At 38.1% G+C, this 24,678-nt stretch overlaps 2 protein-coding genes across 2 annotated transcripts; one reads left to right on the top strand and one right to left on the bottom strand.

The window, feature by feature from the left end:
- Positions 1-7,572: 7,572 nt before the first annotated feature.
- On the bottom strand, positions 7,573-17,824 carry LOC129722871 (uncharacterized). The gene is made up of 2 exons (XM_055676677.1): positions 17,372-17,824; positions 7,573-11,468 (listed from the first exon to the last, which is right to left on the bottom strand). Exon 2 carries the CDS (start codon positions 11,230-11,232, stop codon positions 9,802-9,804), a length of 1,431 nt encoding a protein of 476 aa, XP_055532652.1. The 5' UTR covers positions 11,233-11,468; positions 17,372-17,824; the 3' UTR covers positions 7,573-9,801.
- A 288-nt stretch (positions 17,825-18,112) lies between these two features.
- Positions 18,113-20,562, top strand: LOC129722542 (probable maltase). Its single transcript, XM_055676053.1, has 3 exons — positions 18,113-19,249; positions 19,305-19,900; positions 19,960-20,562. The coding sequence occupies exons 1-3, from the start codon at positions 18,191-18,193 to the stop codon at positions 20,036-20,038; spliced, it is 1,734 nt and encodes a 577-aa protein (XP_055532028.1). The 5' UTR covers positions 18,113-18,190; the 3' UTR covers positions 20,039-20,562.
- The last annotated feature ends 4,116 nt before the right edge of the window (positions 20,563-24,678 follow it).

The following is a 24,678-nucleotide window of genomic DNA, read 5'->3' as shown; positions in this document are numbered from 1 at the left end:
TCTTAAAATAGTTGTATATTTTGCGATGAAATACTCTTCAATTATAAAATCATATCATTAGGAACACTCACATATTTCGTCACGCTAAATTATAGCAATTTTGAGCACCTCCCACCCCTAAATAACGCAATTTTGCTTGGGGGCCTCGCGCAATGGAACTCTTCGTTAAATATCTCCTTCTTCTTAGTACGTTACGTAATAAATGAATGACCTCTCATATTCGTTAGAGGTTTTCAAACTACCATTCAGTGATGAGGTCCTTAATCATACTTCATTGCAGCAACTGCGTGAAGTGAACCGCCACAATCGGATTGGTGAAGCAAAATTATTGAAATTATTAAGAACTTTTTGATTTAATGTTATTTTGAGTATTATTATCATTATTATTATTTTCTATGAAACAGTTCAGCACTAGTGATCTGAAGAGACGGTGAATTTTATCAAATACGGTCGGTAGATCTTCTGTTGATCGAATTGCAATTCTCATGAGTTTCGATGAAAGTGCAAAGTTCTTGAGCGCGCTTAAAATTGGTTCAAACTACGGTAAAAATATCGCCTAAGAAGTTCATAATTCGCTAGTGGATTGAAATATTTCAGAAAAGTTTCGAAAATTAACCAACATTACTTGTCCTCTTCATTTCTATGAATTTTTATGCAAAATATATTACATGCCAAAAGCATCGGACCTTAAACACTTTTCTTTAACCGTTTTACAAGATCATCAAACGAAATCAACTCATTCACAGCCAATCAAACTTACTCACAGCTTCAATGATCCAAAAGTTCTGATCATTGGCCATAAATTACATTCAAGACATGTCCCTGTTGATAGTCAAACTTCACATTCAGGTGTTTTTCGGATGAACGAGTGCTGTCTAATGTATTAATCAAACTATGAATTTTCTAAGCGATTCTTTCGCTTATACCGAAATTGATAGTCGTCTCAGACGCTGTAACTGAAAAGATGAAGAATTGCTCGTGGTATTTAAGCCCAGAATAAGTTGATTGGCTTGATTTCCCGTTTAAAATTGAACAAAAAATAATCAGGCGATTAAAAGCGAATGGTCTGGTCCTTAAGGTGAAACGGTATTGAAACTACAAACAGCCATTTTCAAATGACCACTTCGAATTTTTAGAAGCCAAGACTCGGAAATAGATAACGCATTCTCTGTGAAAACGCTATTTTATGTTTGCTTCACCGCAGCAAACATGAAAAAGCGTTTCCACAGGTAACGCATTAACTGGTTACGCAATTCGTAATAAAACCGGGTAGCTGCCGCAATTTGTCTCTTCACCCCGCGGCTCACCTTAATATCCCATGTTACAAGTGTAAACCAACCATTACCACCGCAGCACCAACGCCCGTAGAACTACCACGCTCTCTACCATAACCACCATGTACTTCGTTTTGGCAATATTTGTGGTGAGTTCGAATCTCGCAGCTTCCTTTTTGAGTGCCATAACGATCTACTCCACAGCTCTACGATCAACACCGATTATGTGGATTTCTTCGGCGAAGCCCAGAAACATTCGAGAGTTCGTCCTCTTGCTTTAGACCATCAAGAAACCGTCAAAAGTCGCACGTATTAGCCTAATCAAGTCGGGAAACCATGTTCAAGCTAAATCTGCCACAGCTTATTGCGTTTGACTGAATCGAAGGTCACCTTATGCTCTCGAAACTTGTCCAGAAATTGTCTCAAGGTGGACATCTGGTCCGTTGTAGATTGTCCCACTCGAAACTCTTGATCGCTCGCTCTACTTTCTGCCTTGGATTAGGGTGCTCGATTTTTCTGCTTTCCGTACAAACGGAGAACCTTTGGAATTACTCAGGAATTACATGAATATGCTGTGGTTAACCCTGGTCAGATGCGGGTTTTGGAGGCTAATGAGCGCTCGAATGAATCGACACTCACTCCAGAACAAGCGCAGCGGGTAGATGAAGTAATGTCTCTTTTCCAGGGCGTTGTTCCAGGTAAACTGAACACAACCACCTTGACTGAGCACAAGATTGTAATACAAGAGGAATTCCGAGGTAAGGATTCAGTAATCCGCTATCCGTATAGGATGAGTCCAGAAAAACTGTCCTAGGTATGGGCCGAGGTAGATAGATGGTGTTCGATGGGCAATCATAGAAGAGTCCGATTCGGAATGGTCATTGAACATTGTGGCCGTAACGAAACCCGATGCCCCATTCGCCTTTGCCTAGACGCTAGGCCCATTAACGAGCGTACCGTACGCGATGCCTATCCGCTTCCACATCCCGGTCGTATACTAGGCAGTCTTCCGAATGCTAAGTTTCTGTCGATAATTGAAGGAAGGAGGGAGCTTGAAGGAAGCTTTTCTTCAGGTCCCGCTAGAGAAAGACAGCCGAAAGTATACAGTCTTCAGTGTGCCTGGTCGAGGAATGTTTCACTTCACCCGATTGCCGTTTGGGCTAGTCAATAGTTCTGCGACTCTAGGTTGGTTGGCCGGGTCCTAGGTCTAGCCAAAATCGAGCCGTACGTCTTTGGTTACTTCGATGATATCATCGTGGTAAGCGAAACCTTCGTGCTCCATGTACAACTGCTTCAAGAGGTTGCCGACTGCCTAAGAGAAGCCAACTTGACGGTCAATCATGAGAAATCCCGTTTCGGTGTTCCACGGCTGAAATTTCTAGGCTATTACCTTTCTCGCGAGTCGCGACGGCTTGAAAGTCAATCGCGAGAAAATCCAGCCGATTCTATGAGAGACCGATCACGACAACGAAACTTCGTCGGTTCTTGGGCATGTGCGGATATTACCGCCGATTCATTAATCACTACAGTGAGGTGACGGCGCCGCTTACAGACCTGCTCAAAACGAAGTCGAAGGAGATCGCTGTGAACTAGGGTTGTCGATATTAAAAATAAAATATCGATATTCGTTTTATCGATATTAAAAGCGCATCGATATTGAAATCGATATTACGTGTCGATATCGATATTTTATCGATATTTTCCTTCATATATTTTTTGTTTGGATTTTAGTTAGGCCTGAAACAAACTGAACGCCGACGTGAGCGATCGGGCGAGATTCTTGCCGAAGGTTAATAAACAGCCGTGATTAGAGTTGTTCATTAACCTACGGCGAGAATCTCACCCGATCGGTCGCGTTGGTGTTCAGCATGTTTCATGCCTTAAGCAGGTATTAGACGAAGCAAATATTTGCTATTTTTAATACAGATTTTATTTTGTGCAAATAAAAATCGTACCAAAAATAGCAAATATTTTCGTCGTCTAATACCTGCTTTAGTATTGCATATTCCGGCGAAGGGTTTGCTATTTCATCTCGTCCGTTAGGACAGCGGGCCGTTTGCTGATCGCTTTACGCAAGGTGCATTTTCCAATCAGATTAAACCGACGTTTCGTGAGCCGCGTCTCCTAATCGTCACTGATCCATTGACTAATCAGCAGCTAGTTACTGAAGCATCCTACCTGAGCATTCATGTTATCGCTTATGTAACACCGATTCTTTACTGAAATTCATCGATTCTGCCATCCCAATGTAACACCAAGGCATCGCATTTGATCGGTTTAATGTGGTGGTTATTGCCCCGAGAAGTTCCACACCCAAATTTCTGGAAATTCGCTCTATACATGCTGTCAATAAAAAACGAAAAATGTCAACCATATTTCTGTCGAACTGCATACATTTTCCATCTAGCACTTATTGATTCTAATACCAACAATTCTGGTACCTACTTTTTAGTTAGTTTGCCCTAAAATAGCTGAAATAGAGTAAACGTCCTTTAATTTCTATTGACCTATTTTCGAATAAATATATTTATCAATGGAAAACCCAGCCTTAACCAGGGTGGCCACCCAACCGAGAAAACCGGGAAAAAACCTGGAATTGTTTGGAACCGGGAAAAAACCGGGAATTTCACTGAATATTACAAGCCGGGGTGAGATTGTCAGCTATCTCATGGCGATCACTAAAATTCCTTGAATAAGTTTTCTTGAAAACGACCAAGAAAGACTGGTCTTCTGACCCGGAAGAGATGGCTGACAGGTCACGGGCTGGATGGCACAATCTCACCCCGGCTGCCAGTATATTTAACTCATTTCTCACAGTGCTTATATCAGTTTTGTTTTTATTCATCTTTCTCTTGGAAACTAACTTGACCACGGTAAGCTCCCCGGAAGTAGCAGTCAAACGGCTCGAATTTTGCCTAGAGCAAATGGTTCACGAAGATAATCTCGCGGGAACTGTATTTGACAGATTTCGCCAAGAATACTCACAACTGTTGGGTATGCATTCGACGGAGACATTGCTGACTTCCTACCGCCGTAGTGAAAAACGCCTTGATACTTTCTGTAGAGATCTGATAGCTGATTTAGGCAAGAAACGTCCTAACTTGACCGTGTTTATTAAGGAGATTTTGATCCAGCGATTGGTGTACGATGCAGTACAGGATGCCGGTGGTGAAGACGAAATTGATATCACCAAGTCGTTAATCTATTACGCTCGCGTTTCACATAGCCGATATATTGAATTGTTGAAGACAAAGAAGAAGGAGAATTCAGATCAAGATGAAGAAGCCAGAAAGAAAAATGCCACGGCCCGTGCTCTTGAAGCTAATGTGTTTAAGTGTAATTCTTTTATATATTGAATCTTCGGTGGTTGAGGTAAAAACGGTTCCTACAAACCTAATTTGGCCTAGGAGTCCTCGGTAATGAGTATTATATGCGTTGTTTATAAGTTTTAAAAATTCTACGCCCCTGCGAGCGGCCTTCCGGCAGTTAACCGGAACATTCGCCATGGCGGACGAAAACCTGCGTGCAGGCATGTTTTCAAGCTTTTTCTGTGTTTTTTATTAATTCCTCCTCCGTTTTCGCGACAAAATTGTTGGAATAGATCTTGCGCTTCAAGTTTGCCCAGAAATTCTCCATCTCCTCCAAAGATCGCTTCGAGTAGTGGGCCGACGCCAAATCTGGCCAGAAAACCGTGTCTTCGCCCTTATGGTATTTCTTGATAAACGACACAACTTCTGGCAGGCACTTCGTACTGGAAATTTCCTCGTTCACGGCCAGCCCGGAGCAAAAGAAGAGCAACTTTGACATCCCTTTCTCGCTGATTGTCAGCCACAGCCGCACCTTCTTGGGGAACTTGGTCTGTGAAATATACTTCACCTCGGTGCTCACTTTCTTCGTAGGGGAAGTAAAATACAAAGTGCCCTACTAATCGTTGTCATCTAGGGTTAGATAGGTCTCGTCGTCCATCACCACTGTCACATCGCGATTTGCCAGGAAAATCGACTTGACCATCTTAAACCTCTGTCGCTGCGTCATTGCCTGCAGCTCCGAGACTAGCACCAGTGGACGGGACTGCTGCTTCCTGACATGTATGCCCATGTTTTCCAACAACTTTTTCACTGTTTTACCGCATGCACCAACCTCCCGACGAAGTGCACGCAGTGATTTAGCCACTTTTCCCTCGGTCTTCCTCTTCAGCATCCTTTGAAGCTTCTTGTCGTTCAGGGTCGTTGGCCGTCCAGAACTGGGCTTTCTTCCGATGCAGTGCCGCACGATGTCCGTTTTTGACGTGGCGGGGTACCTTTTTTTACCGCAAACGTTATCCTCTTGAAAAAGATGACGTCCGTCACATTTCTCGAATTTCTGCAACAATATCTCTGGATTATAATAAGCTTGAACACGCTTAAAAAGTGACTATATTAGAATGTAATTCGATAATGGGATGTAAATCGACAGTCACGCTTTTTTAACCCTTAACTGTATGAAAAAATGCAGAATTCTGAAGTACAAATAGCCGGGAAAAATATTTGAACGAACCGGGAAAAACCGGGAATTTAATTTCGAGTTTTGAGTGTCACCCTGCTTAACGTTTGTTTTCAGTATAATGTGCACTTTTAATGAATATCTTATATTGTGTGTAAGCATTTTAAATTTAATTTTGATGCCATGATGAATTTATGATCGGTAGGCAAAATTTTGCCAGTAGCACTCCCCTGATGGCAACCGAGAATATCGGACAGCAATATCGAGTCGCAATATCGAAATATCGATAATATCAAATGCGCCAATATCGGTCAAAAATATTGATATTGTGACGAGCAAATATCGATAATATCAAATATCGATAAAATTTCAACAACCCTACTGTGGACCACCGAAAGAAAGAGACGCCCCAAAACCCCAGACCCCATGTGTGCACCCACCACGAAATACGCCAGTTTGTGTCACATACCACTGCAAAAACTCGCCTTTAAAACGTGTCGGCGAGGAGGACGGAAGGTTAGCGTTAGTTTTATTAATTCAATTTATTCCAATTTTATTTCCACCCAATTTCGTAGAAGTACCCCAGTGCTACACCGCCTGCCGGGTAAATCGGCCCAGTGAAAGCTGGGGTGGTAAGCGAGAACTTAAAAAACGTAAGAGAAGTGGATGCACGTGGAACCAGACCTTGACAGGACACGAATTTGACATGGACTCCGCACCAGCAGAAAAACGAAATTTGACTACAAGAGCTTTAGGTCAAATTGACAAGCAAAATCTTTAGATGTCAAGATTAACGAAGATTGTTGTTTCCCTTACACTAAGGCGGACATAGTAGTTCGCAAATCAGCAGGTGGCTTCTTGTTCGAACTGACCTACGACGGGGCTTCATAATCAATGGCGAAGTAGGCACTGCCAAGACATGTCAATAGAGCAGAGTTTACGCAGATACTTACAATCGTATTGGTGAAAATGTTGCATACTTTCTATATATAAACCTGGGTTCTAGCGGAACTATTTTCGCTTATATTCATCTTAATCAAATGTTCAAAAATTGATTTCTGTGCGTCTTGACTTATCATGATTAGAAGTGGTGTTTCCATCGCATGGCCAACGGCGACTTATCGGTTATCAGGTGATCTGACTTGAGCCCCGAAGAAAACTGCACATTGATGACGTCGGAGAAGTTCTTACAAATGTGTAAGGTAAAATACTAACATGGATATATCAATTTGTTAATTATCTTTTCTCTGCCAGCACTTCTTTTCAGATTGTAGAATGATTCATTTAACTCTATAACAATAATAAAGTTTGCAATCGAGGGACACTATTCCAAACACCCCAAACCTTTTCTAAGCAGTTTGCATCATTTTTGTAGCGGTTGTTCTTCAGCACCCGAAGTGGCGCCTGAATGGCTGCAGTTTTGGTAGTTTTTTTTTTTTTGATTGAGGTTTATAGATTTTTCTGTGTTGAACGGTTTTTTGTGTTTTCGTAAGACAACTTGTTAATCGGAGTGTTCGTTCTAGTCACTGAAATTGTCGATAATAATCAAAATTCAGGTGTTTGAGGGCCGTTTTCTTCGACTGAATAAAATAGGCACCACTGCTTAAGCCGTTCCTTACCCTAAGAAGAGAGTAAGAGATTCACTGTTCTTCATCATCTCGGCATGATGTGGAAGAATTACAACGAAATATTTACAAGAGCGGAAAACACTAATGGAAGTCAGAATAATTCTGAGGACGGCGTGAAGATGGTTCTTCGAAATTCAGTAGGAAAGCTATGCTATCAAACAACATTTTTTTTAAACTCATATTTATTCAGGTCCAACTGCTAAGCATAACTGGGACGAATCCTGTTCGTGATGTCTTAGCAATTTTAGATTTCCCATATATGCGTCTTCTATATTCCTTCCTTAAATCAATTGATGTTCCTATTTAGTACACTTTTGTTTTCATTTCAGATTCTATTTACGCGCTTAACCAGGAATAAGACGTTCCCGAAAATATATTTGGCTCTCGAAGCTGCAGGAACCATACTTATCAAGATTGTGTTTTATGATTTGTAACTTATTCATAATTGTATTATTGTATATAAAAAGATGAGAGGGTTTTTATGCCTGTTTGAGGAGAAATATTTATTAATTTTACTCAAGCAGGCTTTTCCCTACTCCAATAATTATTTCGGCCCCGTTATGCTCTCTGCGATTGGGCCTTTATCTTATTACATTTAATTAGAATAAAAAAAAAAAACTGGGACGAATGTCTTTTGGAGTAGGGAAAAGCCAGCTTGAGTTGTGTTCGTATCCCGACTGCTTCTCCTTAAACGGGCATAAAAACCCTCTCTAATCTTTTCTTCTTAAAAATACAATTCAAACAACTTTGTTTTATTATACACTCAAGTATATGAAGAGATACATTACGTTCCTACGTCGGTTGCGCGTAAACCTCTAAATCAGTCCTTCTAAACAGTTCTTCTATTCACATTCTCGGATCCCGTCTAAGACTTGTAGACGTGTAGATTACAAACAGCATTTTACTACAGTTCTACTTACAGTGTTTGGCTTACATGCTAAACATTATTTCTAGCCTCTTCTAGACAGTTTTTGATTTGTTCCAACAATGTTATGTCAATGGTTTCGCAATGAAGATTATACTGGCGTATCATGCGATTGATGGGGCCATTTTGTGCATAATTTGTTTTGCATGGTTTCTCCGAAAAAAGTTTTCTTCTTCTAAGCTTCCGTGATGGTGTATAGATGTTGAGTTGTGATAGTAATACCGCTGAGTCTATGCGTTTTGAAATAATATCATTGACGAAGGATAGCATCGCCAACTCGCGGCGTTGCTTGAGTGTTTGCAAATTGGTGAGCATGCAACGTGCTTCATTCCTTTTCAAGTTGCGAAGCGCGTACAAAAGGAATTGTTTTTGGACAGATTCTACGCGCTCTTCGGTTACGGCAGTATAAGGATTCCATATAAGACTACAATATTCCACAATAGGTCTTACATATGTAATATAAATTAGTATGATAGTGTACGAGTCTTCGGAGTGCTGACTGAACCGTTCAATAAAGCCCAACATGCTGTATGCTTTACTAATGATAAAGTTATAATGTGCTGTAAAAGTAAGCTTAGTGTCTAGGATCACTCCTAAATCTCTAACAATCTCGCATGTTTGTACAGTTTGGTTTCCTAGCGATGTTACAATGTGTGCTGTTACTTTTTTGCGGATAAATGCTATTGTGCTACATTTTTTTACATTGAGTTGGAGTAGACTTTTATTGCACCAAGTGTAGAATAAACTGACTTCTTTCTGGAATTCTTTTTCATCGCTAGAATTGTTGATTTCCATGAAAAGTTTCATGTCGTCTGCGTACATTAGTATTTTTATTTTTTTAAGTATGAAAGAAATGTCATTTACATACAAAATGAAAAGAAGTGAACCCAAATGCGAACCCTGAGGCACTCCAGAGGTAACTGTAATGGGTTTTGATAGTTTATTTTGAAAATGAACTATTTGCTTGCGATTCGTCAAATAAGACTGGAACCAACACAAGAGTTGAGACGTCAATCCAATTTTTTTCAGCTTGAAGAGTAATAATGGTATGTCGATTCGGTCAAATGCTTCACTGAAACCAGCGTAAAGAGCTTGTACGTGCCTACCGTTATCCATCGCGTTAAGAATAAAAGTTACAAACTCCAAAAGATTCGAGGTTGTTGAGCGACCTTCAAAAAAGCCATGCTGTTTGTTAGTGATATAGTTTTTTATCTGCTGAAAAATTTTGTCTTTTACAAGTGATTCAAAAAGTTTTGGAATGCACGAAATAATGGCAGTTCCACGATAGTTACGAATGTCAGATTTCGCACCTGATTTAAAAATAGGCACCAAATAAGAATGTTTCCATGTTTCGGGGAATTTTCCATTTTTCAAAGATAAATTGAAAAGGTGTTCTAAAGGAACTGCGAGTTCTTCAGAAAGATTCTTCAAAATACGGGAGCAATTCCGCCAGGTCCTGGTTCTTTCGATGCGTCTAAACTGTTCAGTGCTTTTAAGACTTCGTGTTGGGAAAGTTGATTGACAGATACATTGTTGGAGATTTCCGGGATGAATCAAAAAAGTCACGGTCGCGGTCTTTTTCGGAGAATGTACTATAAACTTCCCAGAAGAATTTCGCAAAAAGATTACAAATTTCAGTTGGGTTTTCGCCGACATTTCCATCAAAATGCATTTTCAACGGGAAGTTGGTACTTTTCAGTTTCGTATTTACGTAGTTGAAAAAATGTTTAGGGCATGACTTGACGTCATTTTCGACTTTACGATATTCTTCCTGCGCGGTTTTGACGGAAAGGTTGAGTTGGCTACATATATCTAGGTAATTTTCCAAATTGGTGCTAGTTTTTTGATTTTTGTAGAGTTTGTGTGTACAAACACAGTGGTTAGAACACACTGATAGTTTACTGTACTGTGTTCTACTTCTTTTTTTCAATGGTACTGTTTTTGCAATTACACTATGCATAATTTTATTAAATTTAACTACCTCTTCGTCGATGTTTCCTTCCATATTTATTATACTCTGCAAATTCTCCGTTAGAAGTCTACTTTTAGCTTTTTCATAGTTGGTTTCATCAAATTCCGGTAATTCTTCGTATTCCCAGTCGTAGGGAGAAGCACTTTTATGAATGAAAATTGAATATTCTATTGCTGTGTGGAATACTTCATTTTTCCATAAAGGTGATAATGATTTGTGCACACAGAAGTTTTCCATACAACTCGTAAATAAGAGGTCCAGATGTACATTTTGTTCATTTTTCACATGGTTTATTTGATATAGGCCAAGACGTGAAGTTGTGTCAAAAAGATATGGTAATGCTGTACCCGCTCCTGCGACTGGGAGTAATAGGGATTCGTTGTCAATGTCCGGAATGAAGTCAGCGGTTCGTTGATTAAAGTCGCCATAAATGTGTAGCTTTTCTTCTGGTTTCATACTTGACATAATAGTTTTGATTACTTTTTCGTAAAAAAATTCGAAATATTCTTTGCGACCATCTCGGAAGTACACAGAAGCGAAAATGTGTGTTTCTCCCGCAATATGTGCTTCTGCGCACACATGTTCGAAATCTTTGTGCTTGGCTGTTTTCATTTCTTCCGACTTAAACTTTGTAATAATGGCTATGAGGACTCCACCTCCGGACGTTTTTGAAGATGTTTGTAGGTTATGATCGTTCCGGAATACTCTGAAATTATTTTCAAACATATTTTTGTTGTTAACGGTTTCATCCCAGTTGATTTCAGTGCCAAGAATTACTTTGAAGGCGGATGCTAATAGATTTTGACGAATTTCCTTAATTTTTGCTGGACTTTTCATGCGGTTGAAATTCTGGCAGTACACCGATATTTCAGTCGCATTCGTTTGTTCATTTGAACAGATTTTTGGAGTAATATTTTGACTTAACTTATTATTTTCTACTTTAGGTGCCATTCTTGTTAAAAATTAAGCTTTCTGTTCTGAATGCAAAAATATCCAGGTGTGCCAAATTAACCTCCCTTTAATAGGGCAAGGCCGGTGACGATGTTTGCTTTTTGATGACGACGGCTTGACTGGCAGCAATGTCATTCAATGATGGCTGACCGTTATTTGAAGTTCCTCTGTAATCTTGGTTGATATAAAGCGTATTCTCGGAAATATGGTCAACCAGCTGCAATGATACCTGCTGCCTACAATAAAATTTGGGTTATGTTATAATGTTAAGACAAGTTCAAGAGCAGAACTTTCCATTTTGGGTCACGCCAACTCAAGTGTGCACACCTCATGTACGCGAACTTCTCAGATTTGGCTCACATTTTGTGGAATGGTTGATTTTAGGTCATTATGCAAACATCCCAATTTTCGTGCCGATCAGTCCACCACTCGCCCCGTGAGACCCACCTCTTTTTTTTGGAAAAGGGCTATTTTTCGTCAAACAGCCTTGTTTTTTTCCAATTAGAGTTTCAAAAGCATGATGTCCTAAAAAATTTATTGATACATGGATTTAGAAAAAAAAAAGTTGAGGATTCCAAAAAAATATCAATTTTGAGCGACAGTGTTCCCAAATATGTTTTTGCATTTGAAAAATGAAATTGCATTTTTCAACAAATGAGTATATTTTGATTTAAAATTAAATTATTCCATCGTGTTCCTGAGAAAATGTTACATAAAAAATGCTTATCACCCCGAGGTATTATGAGCAAAACGCGAGCTACAGCATTTCTTATTATTGTTATGCTAGTATCTCTAAAAACTGGCGTGGCTGAATAATGCAATTTGAAGAAAATTATTCAAGCAATCTAAAAAAAATATCAATTTTGGCCGGCAGTGTTGTCAGATATGTTGTTTTTACGGTTGAAAAATGAAATTGCATTTTTCTGCCTATTTGTATATTTTGATCTCAAATTCGACAATTGTGGGGTATAGAAGCGCGCCGTTAAGGATGCGCTTATCGTATTCATCCTCAATGAATACAAAGTAAATGTTTCAAGATGAAAATAAATAGTAGGACCTTTTGATGTTCGTCACCTTCCAGCGAAACGTTGTCATTTCGAAATTTAGAATTATCTTGCCTCAAAATGTTTTACAAAAAGATGACCCTACGAAAATATCTGCCCCGAGCCTCCTAGCACCTAAATCCGGCTCTGATCGCCATAACTGTTACCATTGCGCTTATGAGATATTGCCATAACTGCTGCACTTGCCATAACTGGCTAACCTACCTTATGTTATTTATATTACACTGAATTCTATTTTTACGCGACTTTTTTTACGTGATTTTATTTCACACGATTTTCTTTACGCGATTTTCTTGAAATTACGCGATATGTGACATGGGAAATATTGTTTATGAGCCAAGATGTAGAACACACACAGACATACACACACGTACACATACATACACACACACACTTACCACATAGCGAAAGATTTTGTAACGATGCGATCTTTTTTTACGCAATATGCTCCAAATTTCGCGATTTTTTTTCACGCGATTTGTTCAAAACTACGCGCTTTTTTTTACGCGATTCTTTTTTTGCGCGCACGCATCAATCGCGTAAAAAGAGAATCCAGTGTACTTTTTTCCAAATCACACGGCAAAGGACCCAGTGATGGACTAGAAGGAACGCTCAAAAAATTGGCGACACGGACATGTTTTCAAGGTACGTCCATTCAGTCACCAAAAGAGCTATATGACTGGGCGCTGAAGAACTGTAACCTGAATGTCTAAATTTATGACATGTGCATGAAAGAAAAGATGTTCTTACAAAGTCGGTTCAACGGAGCAGCATCGATTTCAGGCAGCCGATCTATGCATGCCCCTAGTTTTTTCGGGTATCGACTCTATAAATATAAAACCTAAATTAATCCACCTAGCGGTCAGACCCAGCCTTTCTCATTCAAACTTATTATTTATGAAAATAGATTTACAAGAACGCTTCAATCCAATAAATGTATATTCACTCTTAAGGTTCTAAAAAATTGATGTTGTAATCTATACATATAAAAATGCAGTCCGGTCTGTCTGTCTATCTGTCTGTCTGAGCTCGAAAACTACCGAACCGATCGGCGTGAAAATTTGTATGTATGAGTTTTTGGTGCCGATACAGGTTCCTATGATAGTTTGAAACCTCTTCTTCTTCTGGAAGGGAGGGGTCCCATACAAATGAAACACAAATTTATGCCCATCTCGAAAACTAACCAACTGGATGGAACCAAATTTGGCAGGTGAATATTTTTAGAGGTAACAAATATGTGCATAATGGTTTGACACCCCTCCCTTTTCTATAAGGGAGAGGTCCCATACAAAAGAAACACAATTTTCGCACAGCTCAAGAACCAATCAAGAAAATACAACCAAATTTGGTATGAGAATGTTTTGAGAGGTAACAAATATGTCCATAATGGTTCGACGCCCCTCCCTCTTCTGGAAGCACATGTTTCTGCACAAATTTCTGAACATCTCGCAAACTAATCAACTAAATGGAACCATATTTGGTGATTGAAAGTTTTCAGTGGTAACCAATATGTTCCATAATTGACCTCAGGTAACATTTTGGATTGCAAGATGGCAACATACGGTTTCTGGAAAACAGCCAAAAATGGCCGATTTCCACCGATTGTAATAATATCCGGATCTAGAATGATACACAGGAGCTCAAATCGACCACAGATACCATTTTGAATTCTAAGATGGCGACTTCCGGTTTCTGAAAAACAGCTGTAAATGACCAAATACCTACCACCCAATATGAGTATCTCCGGAGCCAGAATGTTGCAAGAAGCTAAAAATTGACTTCAGACACCACTATGAATTGTAGGATGGCAACTTCTGGTTTCTGGAAAACAGCCAAAAATGGCCGATTTCCGCATAACATGAGTATCTCCGGAACTAGAATGATACACAGCAGCTGAAATCGACCACAGAACCCATTTTGGATTCTAGGTTGGCGACTTCCGGTTCCTGGGAAACAGCCGAAAATGACCGAATAACCCCAAATATGGGTGTTTCTTCAATCAGAATGACGCTCAGAGGCCAGAAATTATCTTAAATACCATTTTGAAATCCAAGACGGCGGCTTCCGGTTTGTGAAAAACAGCCTAAAATAACCAATCAGGCACCATTTTGAATTGTTTAGTGGCAACTTCTAGGAAACAGTCGAAAATAACCGAATAATACTCAATATGGATATCGAGATGATGCATAGAAACCAAACATTGACCCTGGATACTATTTTGAATTTGAAGACGACCACTTTTAGTTTCTGGAAAACAACCAAAATAACTATATACCTGTGTCAGATTGATGCCAGAAAATCTGCTGAAAATGACCGAATACCACCCAATATGAATATATTCAGAATTAAGGCGATGTACAGAAGCCAAAAGTCGAGGATGTTGTCATTTCGATAAAATCAATCATTCCAAACGATTTGTTATTTGACTTTGATCATATCCTATGGCCGATTCTCCGTGCATTTGCAGACTTTAAACACATCGCAAGGAATCAACGAATTTGGAACGTTCAAATAGTATGATACCACATTTGAATTATATTGAGGTCACAAATATCGATCAAAGCAGGTAACGTTTTAAATAGTCTTTGAATTTCTCTTCTTTCCATAACTTTTGAGCTACATATCAAATTGTTATGAAATTTGTTATTTGTAAGTTGAGAGATGACTCGTTCGTATGACACTAGTTATGTTCAAATAAGTCATGTAATCTTTGAGATAATAGAGTTTCGTTGTTTTATTAACAATTTCATACCGATTACTTAAGTTCGATTATAATCAAATGAAATGGGAACGTATAGGGCAGCCAAACTTTGAAACCACGTGTTTTATCATAATTCGTCAGTCAACGCTTAACTAGTCCGCTCGTCTGATAATAATGTTGATTGTGTAGTTTCTCAGATAATGAAGTTTTGTGATTTTCACATTTCGGTACATTACAGACGAAGTTACAGTTCGATTACAGTAAAATTCAATAGGGTGTTATGAGGCAGCTAGACTTATCAATTGACACTAATTTTGTGGAAATCGGTTCAGCCATCTCTGAGAAAAGTGAGTGAGTCCAAGTAGTCTTCGGAATATGATCCTTTTCAAAGCTGGATTTCACATTTTTAAACATAATAGTCAAAGTAATAGTCCGATTGCAAAACAAATCAATAGGGTCTTATGGGGCAACTATACCTTCCATTTGACACTGATTCTATGAAAATCGGTCCAGCCATCTCTGAGAAACATGAGTGAGATTAAACAGTCTTCAGAACACGTTTCTTTCCATAACTTTTGAACCACAAGTTCAACGTTCAATCTTTATAAAATTCAAAAGTTAAGGGTTTTTCAGGTAGACCGTTCATTTGAAATCAATTTTGTTCAAATCGGTTGTGTAGTTTTTGAGATAATGATGTTTCATGATTTTTACATTTTTGAACATAACCTCTAAACTAAAAATCCGATTACAATGAAATTCAATAGGGTCTTATGGGGCAACAAGACCTTTCATTTGCAATTAATTTCATGAAAATCGGTCCAGCCATCTCTGAGAAAAGTGAGTGAGAATAAAAATCTTCACATACACACACACACACATACACACACACACATACAGAAAATGCTCAGCTCGTCGAGCTGAGTCGAGTGATATATGCCATTCGGCCCTTTGGAGCACTTTTATACTTTCGGTTTTGCAAGTGATTGCTATACTTTTCTAGGAGAAAGGCAAAAACAGTTTCCAGTTTTTATGTTGACTGCAAAAATGAGAATCTAAACTAAAAATTTGAAAGTTTCTTAAGAATACTGTAACTCGAGTTTTTTCCAATACTTCTTTGTAATAGGTGTTTTTCGCGTAAAATTTTCTCAGCATCACGATGCAATCATCGAATTTGAAATAAAAATATACTTATTTGCCTAAAAATGCAATTCAATTTTTGATTGTAAAAATAACATAACTGGCAACACTGCCAGTGAAAATTGTTTTTGTTTTTATTTCTTAAACAATTTTCTCCAGATTGCATTATTCAGAATGTCCAGAATCAAACTAGTTTCAGAGATATTAGCAGAATAATAAGAAGAAATGGTATAACTCGAGTTTTGCTTATAATACCTCGGAGTGATAAATGTATTTATGTACAATTTTCTCAGGAACACGATAGAAACGTCTAATTTAAAATCAAAATATACTCATTTGCTGGAAAAATGCAAAAACAATATATCTGGCAACACTGTCGCACATAATCGTTTTTTTTTTAAATCATCAACTAATTTTCATCAAAATCCATGTATCAATTTATTTCTAGACATCAAGCCTTTGAAGCTATAATTGAAAGCAACAAAATTGGGATTTCTGCATAATGACCTTAAATCAACCATTCCACAAAATTTGAGCCAAATCTGAGGACTTGGTATTGATTCCATGACATGTTTGTCTCGTTTTTGCACACTTGAGATGGAATGACTCATTTGCTTTCGCGTTCAGCAATACAACGTTAGGCAGTGCAGAACAAGAAGGAACAAACGTGTTGCAATCCTTACGGATAAGTTTTTGGTCACACTTTTTCGGATTTTTCGGACTCCGAGGCACCGAGGTCACCGTTGTCGCATGTCTGCACAGTTTATGGCATCCTAGAAGTCTGGTTTAGAATAATTACACAGTGCAACAATTTTTTTGCCTTGGCTTCTATGTATGATTTTTTGATGAAGTTTGATGCAAAACCAAATTTCCCCGAGTTTGAACATATTTCTGTAGATCTTTTTTTTTTAAAAGATGGGTAAGAAGATGCAAGTATGTGGACAAACTGTTAGAATTTTGATATTTGGCTTTAAAACAAAATGGCGTCGAAGAAACATCAACAATTTCCGATTTCTCAAAAATTCAAAATGGCGCCATTGTTGCCCCTTGAATTGAAATATAGTTAAACTTGGGGAAATTCGGTTTTGCATCAAAATACACAAAAAAATTATATATAGAAACCAAGGCAGAAAAAAGTCAATTTTTGTTGCACTGTGTTATGGGTCATTCCATCTCGAGTGTGCACACCCCATGTCAACGACCATCTCAGATTTGGTTCTCTCCGTGGGATCCTCACCTTTTTTGATAGAAGAGCTACTTTCAAATCCTCAGTGTCGTCGCTATCGAAGTAGAATAAATTCGATAGAAACCAGAAACTTCTCCCACCAATCACCAACACTCAACTTTCTCGGTACCTCACAAGCTACACTGCTGAACTGAACAATGCGCTTTGCACCTGTATAATTGCCGTTTTTAGTCCCAACTGATCGAGTGCGATAGGTGCGCCTGGGTTAGGTATGACATTTTTTTTCTCCGACATTAAAAAAATCGCTTGAGGTAACTGTTTGCCTATATGGTGACTGTTATCAGAGTGCTTTGCACATACACCTTCGTTCCGGCTCAGTCTGTTAACACTCGATAGTTGTGATGCACTAAAAACCATACGATCCCAGAAAAAGTTTCTGTTCGCACTACTGGATAGTTTAGTATATAGTAAACACAGTTATCATGTTAGTTTATTGAGCACTTGGCACTCTTGAGTTTAGGGATTGGGATTCCTGATTTTGTGCGAACTCTTACTAGAATAACTGAACTTAAAAAAATAAGAAATATTACTCAAAACCACCCCATTCCTGCTTGTTGCACAAATGCAAAGCTAGTGCCAGCCTCCAAAGCTGCTAACGACTTGTTTGTGTCATACTGCAAAAAGCCGGCAGGAAATCACCTATTTATCAACTCTGTCACAAGCGTCAAAGTGTCATAGGTTTTAAGCGTTCATCTAATGCTATTTCTCTAGACTATTGTTTGGGAAGATATAATATTTCAATTATTAAAGCGCGCGAACTTTTCTATAAAAGCATGGGTAGTAAAACGTCGAACGAAGTTCGGCGTGAAAATGCGATCGTTAGTGTTTGCTTTATTGCTAGTAACTGGCATAGCTCTGGCCAAGGGACAATGGTGGCAGCACGCCAATTTCTATCAAATTTACCCGCGATCCTTCAAGGATAGTGATGGCGATGGTGTTGGTGATTTACGCGGTGTGATGGAAAAAGTGGGCTACCTGAAGCACGAACTTGGCATTGATGCCATCTGGTTGTCACCAATCTTCAAGTCTCCAATGGCGGATTTCGGTTACGATATCTCAGACTTCAAGGACATCCATGAGGAATTCGGTACAATCGCTGATCTGGAAAACTTGGCGGCAGAGTGTAGAAAACAAAATCTAAAGTTGATTTTAGATTTTGTACCAAATCACAGCAGTGATGAACACGAGTTTTTCCAAAAATCAGAAGCGAAAGATCCGGAATACGCGGACTACTATGTGTGGCATCCTGGGAAAATATTACCAAACGGTACACGGGCACCTCCTTCGAACTGGATCAGCGTATTTCGTGGTAGTGCGTGGCAGTGGAGTGAAAAACGTCAAGAATACTATCTTCATCAGTTTGTGGCTAAACAACCAGATCTGAACTACCGCAACCAAAAGGTGGTCGATGACATGAAAGACGTGTTACGATTTTGGTTGGAAAAGAATGTCGACGGTTTCAGAATCGATGCTCTGCCGTATTTATTCGAAAGCCTTCCAGTGAATGATGTTTACCCAGATGAAGAAAAAAGTGGCCTCACGGACGATCCTGATAACCCTGCATATTTAATCCACAATCATACTACAGACCTCGATGAAACGTTCGATATGGTGTATCAATGGCGTGCGGTACTAGAGGAATTCAAGGCATCTCATAAAACAGACGATCTTGTTTTATTGACCGAAGCCTATACATCCTTGGACAACATTATTAGAATCTATGGAAGCGAGCAAAAGGAGGGATCACAGGTTCCTTTCAATTTCGAAGTTCTAAGTAACACTTTCAAGGAAAGTACCGGCGAAGACTTTTATAACAACATCATGCGTTTCATGAATGCTCTTCCTAGTAATCGCGTCGCAAATTGGGTTGTAAGTACAGTTTCTATTTCAATCATTCTAGTGTCTCACATATTTTGCATTTCAGCTTGGAAATCACGATAATAAGCGAATCGCTTCACGTTTAGGAGTCGAACGCGCTGATCTTTATAACATTGCGTTGAATACTTTACCTGGCATTGCGATTACGTACTATGGAGAAGAACTGGCAATGGAGGATGTTTACATTCCTTGGAACCAAACTGTTGATCCGGCTGCTTGTAATTCCAACCCGAAAGATTTTATGATATACTCCCGTGACCCAGCAAGAACTCCGTTCCATTGGGATGACTCAACTAGTGCGGGTTTTTCCACCAGTGCAAACACTTGGCTTCCAGTATCACCGAACTACAAAACGATCAACTATAAACTGCAACAGTCAGCACCTCGAAGTCATTTGAAAATCTTTAAATCCTTGCTTCGATTACGCAAGCAGCGCACGCTCAGGGAAGGATCGTTTGACATGAAACTGATTGATGAAAATTTGATCGTGTACAAGCGAGAACTGGCAGAAGTTAGCACAGTCGTTGTGATTTTGAACTTCGCGAAAACATCCCAAACTATTGACCTACCGAAGGTGTTCTCCGGTTTACCGTTGCAATTTGAAGTAATTACTTCCTCGATGCAAACCAGCTATGTGGATGGGTGAGTTTCGTTAATTCCATTCATATTCTGTAAATGATCGTTTCTCGTTCGGATTACAGCACCATCGTGGATCGGAACGCGATCACGCTAGCGGCAGAAGCGGCCATCGTTCTAGAGGGAAGTGCGAAACATGACTAGTTTTAAATATTTCTTCAGTATTGGTAGTTGCAACTTTTGCTGGGCTACGAACCACTGACGCATCTTTTGGAAATACATTTTCTGCTTGAGTTTTGATCTTACTATTTCATCTGAAACGTTCTCATTATTGACCAACTATGCAAGAGTTTCATTCAAAGAACTTTATATGACTTAAGACCAATAACAATAATTGATTCAGATAATTATTCCCTCACTATATTATAAGATGCAAATTACATTACAATTGGACAAACTTGAAGGCTTCCAAGTACATAAGAGGTCTTTAATGATCCACGTGGACAACTTAGAGGGGTAATGATAATGTCCACGTGGACACGATTTTATTTCCCAAAAGCATGAAAATCTGCCAGAAAAATATACAAGGGATAGTCAAAATTTTATTCAAACACCATTGAACTGGAAAACTTTGAAAGTTTCATTTTCTGGCCACGAATGTGGCCTAGGTCACCGGATGTAGGAAATATTGCTAAGTTCCGGTAGGTATGTCAAACCTGATAATTTTTAGATGGTTTTGGTAACGGGTCACCTGATTAAAATGCTTATTTGCATTATTGGCATAGATGACAAAATCATTATTGAAGCGAATGGTTCATCAAGATCAGGAACTCGTCGAGAAATGGCTATTTTTCATCCGAAAGTCCCCAGAGGTAGTAGTAGTAGCGGACATTTATATTAATGCATAGAAAAGCGTTCGACAACCTCTATCTTCAGGACTTTTTATCAGGAATCTTTCAAAAACATATTTCTGAATATTGGCTTTATTGGCCACTTCCGGAACAACCTTGATGCCCCGAAGGAACTTGTAGTGGGAGAATTTAAATTTGTGCATCAAAATATAGCGTGCGATACCTCTATCTTCAAGATTTTTTATCAGGAATCAACCAAAAGACATGTTTTGGAATACAAACTGCGTCGGCCACTCCCGGAACGATCCAGATGCCCCGCAGGAACCACTAGTGGGGACATTTACATTTCTGCCTCAAATAAAGCGTGCAACACCTCTATCTTCAGGATTTTTTTTTTATCAGGAATCTTTCAATGAACAGTCCGACCCCTCTCGCTCGCTATTTTTTATGCAGAAATGTAAATGTCCCCTACTACAGGTTCCTCTGGGGACCTCCGGATGAAAAATATCCACAGCCTACATGTCTACCGGAACTCAGGAATATTTTCCACATCCGGTGACCTAAGCCACATTCGTGGTCAGAAAATGAAACTTTAAAAGTTTTCCAGTTCAATGGTGTTTGAATTGCCTGGCCTGCAAGAATAATTCTTCAGCTGTTCTGGTTTAGAGTCGTTGTCAGCTCTATTTTTGATAAATTTGGCCTCTTCGTTTTTTCAATGATTCTTTAGACATGTCGAGCACGTTTCAAGAATTCAAGGCAAAATTAGATATATTTCTTTTTTTCTTGTATTTTCTTTTGTTGACAGAGGTATTTTCGAGTTTTTTTTTAAGATGACTTTTTATAAACTTTGTTTTAATTATTTTATATAATTTTGAATGATTTTTTTTTTGTTTCTTCTTTACCGAAAAAGTATTCTCAACCAAATAATGATCATATTTTATTTTAATTTTCCCTATACTAGATAGCGTCTTAGGGGCCGTTCAATAATTACGTAAGCATATTTTTCCACTTTTTAGACCCCCCCTCCCCCCTTGTAAGACATCGTAAGATTTTTTTATTCCCTCCCTCCCCCCTAGTAAGATCTTACTATATATACTTTTTCCGTTTTCTCTTTTGTTCTTAATTCGAGTTAATATTCCTTCCGTAATTTTCTTTTTATGAATTTTACCATCCATACTTTCAGCAACATGGTTTTTTTAATAATTCCATTAACAATGTTTTTCTTACGTAAGATAATCAATTCACCCCCCCCCCCTCCCCTGTAAGATAGCGTAAGAAAATTGCACACACCCCCTCCCCCCCTATTTGCTTACGTAATTATTGAACGGCCCCTTAAACCATTATTTCCATTGTCGGTTTTCTCCAGCCGTCAGAGATTTTTATCAGCCTTCAACCATTTTAACCCGTAAAGACCCGGGACGGAACTTTTTTTTTAGAAAATGGTCGTTCTCAGCGATGCTGCGGCCGATTTGAGTAAACTCGGAATATTATTCAAGGGGAATAGTTGCTCTAAGTTATAGTAAGGGTGCCACCCCTCTGAACCCCTCCCAGTTTATGTGAGACCCAAATATGTCTGTGCCTTTTTTTATTTTTTCCTACTGATTGAACAAACGCATGGATTTATCATACGTATCAAATGTCCTTTGCATCAAATCATGTCGAGTAGATGAAATACGATTAACAAAAGTAAATTTTGAAGTTACCAAATTATTTCAGTGCAAAATCACATAACTACGTATTTTCATAGAAAGTCAAAAAAGATGTTCTACTGAGGGAGATTGTAGCTGTGTCCTTCAAGTTTTCTACTCTACATTTTTAGAATTAGGTCTTCTAAGTCTAAATATGTTAAAAGATTCATTCTAGCATATACAGATTTTGAGAAAAACAAGTTTGAATTCACTAAAGTACGAATTTTCATGGAAATTCGATTTTCTCAGTCTCTCACAGTAGGTTTCTATTTTGTTTTTCCATTTTTCAACTTTGCATTTTTAGAAAAAGGTCTCCTGAATTCAAATATGGCGAAAGATTTATTCTAGCATGAACAGATTTTGAGAAAAACAAGTTTGAATTCACTAAAGTACGAATTTTCATGGAAATTCGATTTTCTCAGTCTCTCACAGTAGGTTTCTATTTTGTTTTTCCATTTTTCAACTTTGCATTTCTAGAAAAAGGTCTCCTGAATTCAAATATGGCGAAAGATTTATTCTAGCATGAACAGATTTTGAGAAAAACAAGTTTGAATTCACTGAAGTACGAATTTTCATGGAAATTCGATTTTCTCAGTCTCTCACAGTAGGTTTCTATTTTGTTTTTCCATTTTTCAACTTGACATTTTTAGAAAAAGGTCTCCTGAATTCAAATATGGCGAAAGATTTATTCTAGCATGAACAGATTTTGAGAAAAACAAGTTTGAATTCACTAAAGTACGAATTTTCATGGAAATTCGATTTTCTCAGTCTCTCACAGTAGGTTTCTATTTTGTTTTTCCATTTTTCAACTTTACATTTTTAGAAAAAGGTCTCCTGAATTCAAATATGGCGAAAGATTTATTCTAGCATGAACAGATTTTGAGAAAAACAAGTTTGAATTCACTAAAGTACGAATTTTCATGGAAATTCGATTTTCTCAGTCTCTCACAGTAGGTTTCTATTTTGTTTTTCCATTTTTCAACTTTACATTTTTAGAAAAAGGTCTCCTGAATTCAAATATGGCGAAAGATTTATTCTAGCATGAACAGATTTTGAGAAAAACAAGTTTGAATTCACTAAAGTACGAATTTTCATGGAAATTCGATTTTCTCAGTCTCTCACAGTAGGTTTCTATTTTGTTTTTCCATTTTTCAACTTTACATTTTTAGAAAAAGGTCTCCTGAATTCAAATATGGCGAAAGATTTATTCTAGCATGAACAGATTTTGAGTGAAACATGGTTAAAACTATCAAAGTATGTACGTCTTAGACAAGTAATTATATCTGTATCTAACTAGATACCAGCAACTCGGTATCAAAGTTTTGGTTCATAGCATAGAGCAGAATTCGTATATTTATAAACCATACGGAATCTCGGGTTGGTTTAGAAATATACGAACTGAAAAAAAAAAATTAAAGCCTTTCAAGTTTTAAAACAAAAAAAAGAGTCACGTGGCTTGTGATTAGTCTTTAGAGTAAATAAAGCGGACGATAGAGTTTTTTTTTTGTTTTCTTGGACAATTTATACGGAGACTACGGTCGGAACTACGAATAACTAACCAAACCAACGAAGATAAAAAAAATCGATGTGAGCACTGGCACCGCAAAACGTTTGTGTTAGTGTGTACCTTAGTGTACCTTAGTCAGTACCTTAGTACCTTAGTGAGTTCAAACTCGTTTTTCTCAAAATCAGTTCATGCTAGAATAAATCTTTCGCCATATTTGGATTCAGGAGACCTTTTATAAAAATGCAAAGTTAAAAAATGGAAAAATAAAACAAAAATCTACTGTGAGAGACTGAGAAAATCAAATTTACATGAAAATTCGTACTTTGGTGAATTCAAACTTGTTTTTCTCAAAATCTGTTCATGCTAGAATAAATCTTTCGCCATATTTGAATTCAGGAGACCTTTTTCCAAAAATGTAAAGTTGAAAAATGGAAAAACAAAATAGAAACCTACTGTGAGAGACTGAGAAAATCGAATTTCCATGAAAATTCGTACTTTAGTGAATTCAAACTTGTTTTTCTCAAAATCTGTTCATGCTAGAATAAATCTTTCGCCATATTCGAGTTCAGGAGACCTTTTTCTAAAAATGTAAAGTTGAAAAATGGAAAAACAAAATAGAAACCTACTGTGAGAGACTGAGAAAATCGAATTTCCATGAAAATTCGTACTTTAGTGAATTCAAACTTGTTTTTCTCAAAATCTGTTCATGCCAGAATAAATCTTTCGCCATATTCGAATTCAGGAGACCTTTTTCTAAAAATGTAAAGTTGAAAAATGGAAAAACAAAATAGAAACCTA

The sequence above is a fragment of the Wyeomyia smithii genome, chromosome 2 (assembly GCF_029784165.1).
Source record: "Wyeomyia smithii strain HCP4-BCI-WySm-NY-G18 chromosome 2, ASM2978416v1, whole genome shotgun sequence".
NCBI classification, from domain to species: Eukaryota; Metazoa; Arthropoda; class Insecta; order Diptera; family Culicidae; genus Wyeomyia; species Wyeomyia smithii.
Note: the sequence above shows the minus strand (reverse complement) of the source record. Positions and strands in the feature narration are given on the sequence as shown.